Source organism: Apteryx mantelli, unplaced genomic scaffold (genome assembly GCF_036417845.1).
Source record: "Apteryx mantelli isolate bAptMan1 unplaced genomic scaffold, bAptMan1.hap1 HAP1_SCAFFOLD_34, whole genome shotgun sequence".
Lineage (NCBI taxonomy): Eukaryota > Metazoa > Chordata > Aves > Apterygiformes > Apterygidae > Apteryx > Apteryx mantelli.
This window is the reverse complement of record NW_027118693.1, coordinates 2074284-2081624: the sequence shown is the minus strand read 5'-3', so window position 1 is coordinate 2081624 and position 7341 is coordinate 2074284. Positions and strand designations below refer to the sequence as shown.

Here is a 7341-nt window from a genome sequence, read left to right as displayed (position 1 = left end):
CTCACTCTGAACCTGAGAAACATGCAGATCCCTCCATTACAAACAGCTGATGTATTTCAGTGCAGACATTCGATTCAGTGGCATAATATTAGGCCTGCAGTGCCCTGTCCGATGCCTGGGGTGTCCAGCACAACCCCCTGTTTCTAGCAGATCCAGCATGGGACCTAGAGGAAAACCATGCCCCTTTGGAGTGTTTGCTCAGGAGGTGTCTCAGGGCACCTCGGGTTTCCTACCTGTGCCCGAATAACTGAATCCCACCACTGCATTTGGGCAAAGTCTGTACCATCTACATCCAAGCATGCTGCATAGATGGGAGGCACATCACACCAAGGCCTCCACTCATGTCGCTGCAGGCTGTCCCAGCTCAGGGACTTCTTCATTGGCACCTTGTCCTTTTGGAGATTGGTTCACCTCTGCCACAGGCCCCAATGTGCTGCAGATTCAGCTTGGGCAGCAACCCCCTCTCCTGCCATTCCTGCATGGCCCAGCCCTGTTTCGCCATGGCCTTGGGTACTAGACAGTTTGCCATCTCAGTGGGAACCTCCTTTCACCACTACATTGCCACCTGCTATCTATGCCAGCATGTCTCTGCTCTGAAGTGGGGCCATTGCAAACACAGTGTCCTTGGCCCTTGGTCACAGGTTTCCCCATGACCAGTCTGTGCTTTGTGCCACAGCTGAGGCTCTACAGCCCAAATAGACACAAGTGCAGGCAGCCTGGGGCACAGCAGGAGGCACTGGAGACACACAAGCTGTCACAGGGCTGCCACATGGTTGGAATAACTGAGATGTGGTGGGTTCACTCGCACGACTGGAGGGCTGTGATAGTAGGGTACAAGTTCTTCAGGGGAGACCAAGGCAGAGGATGAGGAGGCGCCCTTTGTGTGAAGGCACAGCTCAGATGTATGGAGCTCTTCCATGGGACAGACAAGGGGAGGCAACTCTGAAGGGCAGGGTAGCTCGGGAGAGCCAGCAGGTCTTTTAGGACAGCATCCACCAAGCACAAGAATGGTCCATCCTGATACTCAGTTAAACTAGTAGACATCTCAGGAGACCAGCTTGGCTGAAGAGGGAACTCATGCCTGAGCTCCAGTGCAATAAGGCAGCATATGGGAATGGGAAGGAGGGAGAAACAGCAAAGGAGAAATTCAGAAATATTGTCCAGTGAAGCAGGGATGGTGTCAGGGAAGCCAAAGCTCCCGTGGGATTGACACTGCAGGGATGTCAAGGGCATGAAGAAGAGCTGCTACTGCTTCAGCTGCAGTAAAAGAATGCAAAGGAAAATGCGGGCTCACTGCTGAATGGGGCAGGGAATCTAGTAGTAACAGATGCAAATACATCTGAGGCACTCAATGCATTCTTGGCTTCAGTCTTCACCAAGAAGGTCTCCTGGGTCATAGCACCTAGAGTCAGAACTCCAGAGGGGAAAAGTCACCAGCAGTGGATGAGGTCTGAGTGAGGGATTACTCGCAAGAACTCAGCCCATACAAGTCTAAGGGACTGGATGGGTGGCATCTGAGGGCACTGAGAAAGCTGGCTGCTGTCGTAGCAAGGCTGCTCTCTATCATTTCTGAAAGGTTGTGGAGATGAGGGGAGGTCCCAATGAGCTGAAAAAGGGCTGTTGTGCCCATCCTCAGAAAAGGCCACAAGGACAACCCGGGGAGCTACAGGCTGTTCAGCCACACTTTGGTGAGCAATGTGTCATGGAGCAAATGCTCTCGGACCATAGTTCTTGACTCATGCAGGGTGTCCCTGCTCCAGCGCAGGTTGCCTTCAGGCCACATTATCTCAGAGGTGTACCCTCTGGGAATGGAGCGCCTCCTTCCAAGGGCCTCTCGTCCTGCCACGGGGCACCACGGAGAAGATTCTGGCTCCACCTTCTTTACTGCCTCCCATCAGATGCTTATAAACCTTGATAAGAGCCTTTTCTGAGCCTTTTCTATTCCAGGCTAAACAATTCCAGCTCTCGCAGACTTTCCGCATATGAGACATGCTCCAGTCCCTTAATCATCTTTGTGGCCCTTTGCTGGACTTGCTCCAATATGTACGTGTCTCTCCTGTACTGGGGAGCCCTGAACTAGACTCACCAGTCCAGACGTGGTCTCACCAGTGCTGAGTAGAGGGGGAGGATCACCTCCCTCAACCTGCTGCCAATGCTCTTCCTAAGGTAGCCCAGGATACCACTGGCTTTTGCTGCAAGGACACATTGCTGGCTCACGGTGAACTTGGTGTTCACCAGGACACCCAGGTCCTTCTCTGCAGAGCTGCTCTCCAGCTGGGGGGCACCCAGCCTGTACTGATGCATGGGGTCATTCTTCCCTAGGTGAAGAACTTGGCATTTTCCTTTCCTGAACTCCATGAGGTTCCTCTCTGCCCTTTTCTCCAGCCTGTCAAGATCACTCCGAATGGCAGGGCAACCATCTGGTGTATCAGTCACTCCTCCCAGTGCTGTATCATCAGCAAACTTGCTGAGGGTGCACTCCTGAACTCAAGGGCATGGGACAGAGCTTTGTAAGCTCCTGACAGGGTTCTCCTCCTCCAGGAAATGGTCTTCTAGTTGGGCAGCAAAGTCTTGTCAGAAGGGCAGTGTCTCTGTAGTTTCCTTCTCCCAAGGGGGACCAGGGAGATGCCATGACTTTCTCTGGGTCAAGCCCCAGCCCCTGCTGCAGAGACACATGGCCTGGAAGACCTTGGAGCCAGCCTCCGGGTACACAGAGCAGCAGGAAGTCAAGCTTCCAGCTTCTGGTTGAAAGCCAGTTCATGCTCAAAGCCAACAGGCGTGTTTCCAGGAACCATTTGAAGCACAAGGACAGCAGTTGCCTCAGTGATGAAAGCTTCACACTTGCTCTACAGGCAATGAACAAAATGAAGAAAACCCTAGCTGATTAGTTCAGTACTGAGCTCCACCTCTTGGTCACTTCCTCGGGTGTCACGGGCCCTCCTCCTGCTCCTCACCCACTTCTGTCTAGTAACAGCCCTCTCAACCCTCCTCCACTCTTTCTGTCTCCCCATCACGTTCCCCAGAGCCCTTTGGACCCCTTGTCCCACCTGGTCTGGCCCCATGGAGGAAGAGGGATTCCAGCACCACTTGTGTGCACCCCTGTGCACCCAGAGCTGTGAGCCGTGGTGGGTGGCGCTTCCCACTACCCAGCAGCAGCCCTGACTCCAAGTGATGGCTGTGGTGATGCCAAATGCTCCCACAACCAGGATCACATCTGGAGCATTGCTCCAGGTGTGGTTGGAGACTGGCCCAGCAGAGACCCCCACCAGGAACAGCTGCTCTCTGTTCAACCTTGCAATTATAGAGGAATGCTGAGTGTGGATAAAATGCCACCCTGACTGGTGTACATGATCCCACTCACTAGAGACAGGTGGATATAGTTCATATGGATGATTACTCATAGCGCACATTCTTCAGAATTCCTTCATGCAAACCCTTTGCAAGCAAAGTGCTGTGGTCAAAATGGATCCCAAGATGCAGGAAGACTGGCCAAATGTCTCTGTGCATCAACCCTACATGAGGTGATACATCAGCTGGAAGCACAACGACATGGGTACATGCTTCCTGAAAGACTGGTGAGGAAATTGAGGGGACGCTGGGCTGCACCAGCCACTCCTCTGCACCCCCTGGATGTACTGGAAAATGAAGAAATGGGTTGAGACAAGAAGAGATCTAGAGCCCAGCTTAGACAGAGACAGGGTCCAGTAGTCCCCTGTGAACACTGGAGTTCAGTAACAAGCCTATGGACAGAGGCTTGTGCTCTGCTGGGGCTGTCCACACTGAGTACAAAGGAGGTGGACTAAGAGCCTGCCTGTACTCAGGGAAAGGGAAAGCCTTGCTCAGTGCCACCACGGATGAGATTGCTCTCACTGAACTTTAGGGAAACAATTCAGAGGTCAAAACAGAGGTGCCTAGTCCTAACTTAGATGCATTAAGATGGTAAGAGAGGTCTGCATTATGTTGGCAGTTATCACTCTGAACTCTCAGGTTCACACTTCCTTTTGGAGGGGTAGAAGATAGTCAGGTGGCCCTTAGGAACCAATGTCTCACCCCTGAAGAGCTCCCAGAGGTCTGCAATGAAGATGCCTAGATGTCAGTCTGTCACTCCAGCCTCCCTCTGCCCTTAGAGAGGAGGAATCTGTTCCTCTCCTCTCCTTTAGAAATCCATTTTGTGAAAAGTTGAATCATGTCCTAAACTCCACTGACTAACCCAAGGGAATCTAAGGTGACTACCTGAACATTTAAAATCTATCCTTTAGATGTCCAACATTTGAAAAGCAAGGCAGGGAGTGTGACAGTAGCTCCACAGAAACTGCTTTCACAGATTACATTTCTTGATAGCATTTTTAAAGATTTGGTGTTTCTCTCTCTTAGGCTGCTTCACAAAATGGATCTATATTTCTGCAGGGGTTAGGTCACCTGGGTACCAGCTATCATTTTAATTAATGTCCTGTCACCCTCTCAGACCTACTCTGCTGAGGAGCGTCTCAGGAAAGCACAGAGGACCGTGATTCTTCAGGGAATACTGAAGGGCTTTGGGTGGTTTTACTTGAAAGGAAAAAAAAATCAGAGCTTACTTCTGTCTGGCAGCACAGTGCATCAGAACAAACGGCATTAGCAGCTGACTCAAAGAGGCTCTGCAAGAACCTTGAAATGAGACATGCCAGATTGTTCTCTCAAGGTTGTGGGAGGAGAGGGAAGGAGATGATGGTCTGCAGAAATTCTGCTGGCCTTCTATTTCCCCTTGATAGTGTTTCCTGCACATAGATTAATGTAAGTAACTGCTTTGCTGCATTTCACCTCATTTTTTGTTGATTGCTATTTTTGTTGTTGTTGTTGAGTTCCTAGACTGCCTGCCTGCCTGCCTGCCTGTGATTGTCCTCCTTTGCCTGTGATATTTCTCAGGCAATGAGACCTTGCTGACCAGTCTGTGTCTATGTGCCTGGGTCTCTAGCCCTTCCTCTGCTTCAGCTTGTTGGCCAGGTCCAGCTAAGCTGCACAGAGTAGTATTGTTCTCTCTTTTGGGCTTATACAAGTTCCGTGAGCAAAAGCAGCAGGATGGAAAGGAGATGGTCTACGTAGGGGTAGACTGTCCTGAGAGGACTGCATTTAGAATTCATTGTCTTCAAGACCTCAGGTAATGAATTCAGGACCGACTCCATATCAAACCAAGCTTAATTTTTCCAGTGTTCACAGTAAATAAATAAATAAATAAAATGGTCTTTTGAGTCTCTGTTAGTTTATTTGTCTATTTGCTTTACAGGATAGGGCTTTCTTTTATCCCCAGCTGAATGAATATCCTTAATCTTTTTATCTCCTTGGTTTTTTCTTTTTTTTTCCCTCTCTCTCCTTTGTATTCCTTTCTTATCTATTTTTCCTTCTGATGGCCAGAAGGTTTTATCAAAATCGTTTCTCAGCAAGAAAGATTGCTGTGACTGAAGAAAAATCTGTTTATAGAGATTTCTGCTCTATATGGAAAAGTTTCAGCTTGGATGGAAAGACAACAGTTTTAATCATAGAATGCTTGTCTTCCCTCTTTTTGGCTTTTTTTCCCCCTGAAAATAAAATCATTCCCAGGGAATAAAACTTTCCTCTTATCTAACTCTCCCATTCACCTTTATTTTCCATATGCCTCCTCCTTTATCACCATCCTCTTCTGCTTTCTCTCCATTCCTTACCTAATCAAAAAGTTAATGTCACTTTGAAGAGATGTTTTATCTTTCTCCAGGATGCATTTTATCTCATCCTAAAATATAGGTTTAAGATAGACTAGAGAAAGAATGATTAAGAAATGTCTATTTTTTCTCCATTGACTCTAAAGGGACACTTGGGTGAGAAGCTCAAATGCAAAAACTTACAGGTTGTTAATAGTGGATTCCTACTCTAACCTAGAAACTAAGTTTGTTGTTACTGTTTGAAATGGTGTCTCCTTACTCTATGGTGTTTCTCCGTGCCTCTCCTCTCTTCTCTGTTTTCCTTACAAACTTTTTGTGAGTAACCCCATGTACTTATTTTGTTATACTTTTACATTTCTCTACCTGTCCCTACTTCCTCTAACCTTCTGAGGAATCGTTTCCTCCACTCACCATCTTCTCTTACTCACTGCAGCTCAGTTGCAGATATGTTGAACCATACGACTGTCACAGAGTTCCTTCTCTTGGGCTTCCCCTCCCTCCACCATCAGGAGTACCTAATAGCAATCACTTTCCTGGCTTCCTACCTGGTGATCTTAGTTGGAAACCTGCTGATCGTTGCCCTCATTCTTTCTGACCGAGACCTCCACAGACCCATGTACTTTTTCCTCTGCAACCTCTCCTCTTTGGAGATCTTCATCACTACATCCATCATACCCAAAACAGTAGCAAGCCTGTTGATGGGCAGCAAAGCCATCTCCTACCCAGCTTGCATAACTCAGTGCTACTTCTACTCCCTCTTGGGCAGCATCGAGTTTCTCCTTCTGGCTGTCATGTCCTACGACCGTTATGTGGCCATATGCTACCCTCTTCAGTACCCCATGCTCATGAACAGTCAGCTTTGTGTTCAGCTCCTGTTGGGGTCATGGACTGCAGGCTTCCTGTCCACCATTGTCCCCACTGTCCTAGTTGTCAGGCTGCCCTTCTGCAATGCCAATCATATTGACCACTTCTTCTGTGACAGTGTGCTTTTGATGAAGTTGTCCTGTGCAGAAACACAGATTGTGGAGCTGATAAGTTTCATGACCTTTTCCATCATCCTCCTTGGCTCACTGGTCATGACAGCAATGTCCTACCTATACATCATTAACACCATACTAAAGTTGCCCTCAGCTTCATCGAGGAACAAGGCATTTTCTACATGCTCCTCTCACTTCACCATTGTCATCTTGGGCTATGGTAGCTGCATCTTCCTGTATATGCGGCCTTCAAGTCACCACATTTCCTATAACAAAATGGTGGCCCTGCTCAACACAATGGTAACTCCTCTGATGAGCCCCTTCATTTTCAGCCTGAGGAACGAGCAGATGAAGAAGGCTCTCAAGGTGGGCTTGAAGAGAAGCGTGATAATCTCCAGGAAATGTTTTTCCTTCTGAGAAGAGATTTTGTAAGTGGAGGGAAAAGGGAGGGGGGATGGAACAAATGATTAGGATTCATTTGCTGAAATTACACCTTTCTTTCTTAGCAGTATGAAGTTTCATGAAATCACACCAGTTTCTCTCCTGAAATATATCACCATGATAAGACCTAAACCTTCAATAGGGAAGCCTTTCAAATGGTCTAAAAGCACTTTATAAACCCTGGTGAATACCCTGGTGATGGTGTTTTCTAAGTGTGGAAACTGAGACAGAAAGCAACAAGCTGAGGA

General features: G+C 48.2%; 1 protein-coding gene across 1 annotated transcript; it reads left to right on the top strand.

The window, feature by feature from the left end:
- The first annotated feature begins 6121 nt into the window (after positions 1–6121).
- On the top strand, positions 6122–7069 carry LOC136996313 (olfactory receptor 6J1-like). The gene has a single exon (XM_067317242.1). The coding sequence runs from the start codon at positions 6122–6124 to the stop codon at positions 7067–7069; it is 948 nt and encodes a 315-aa protein (XP_067173343.1).
- The last annotated feature ends 272 nt before the right edge of the window (positions 7070–7341 follow it).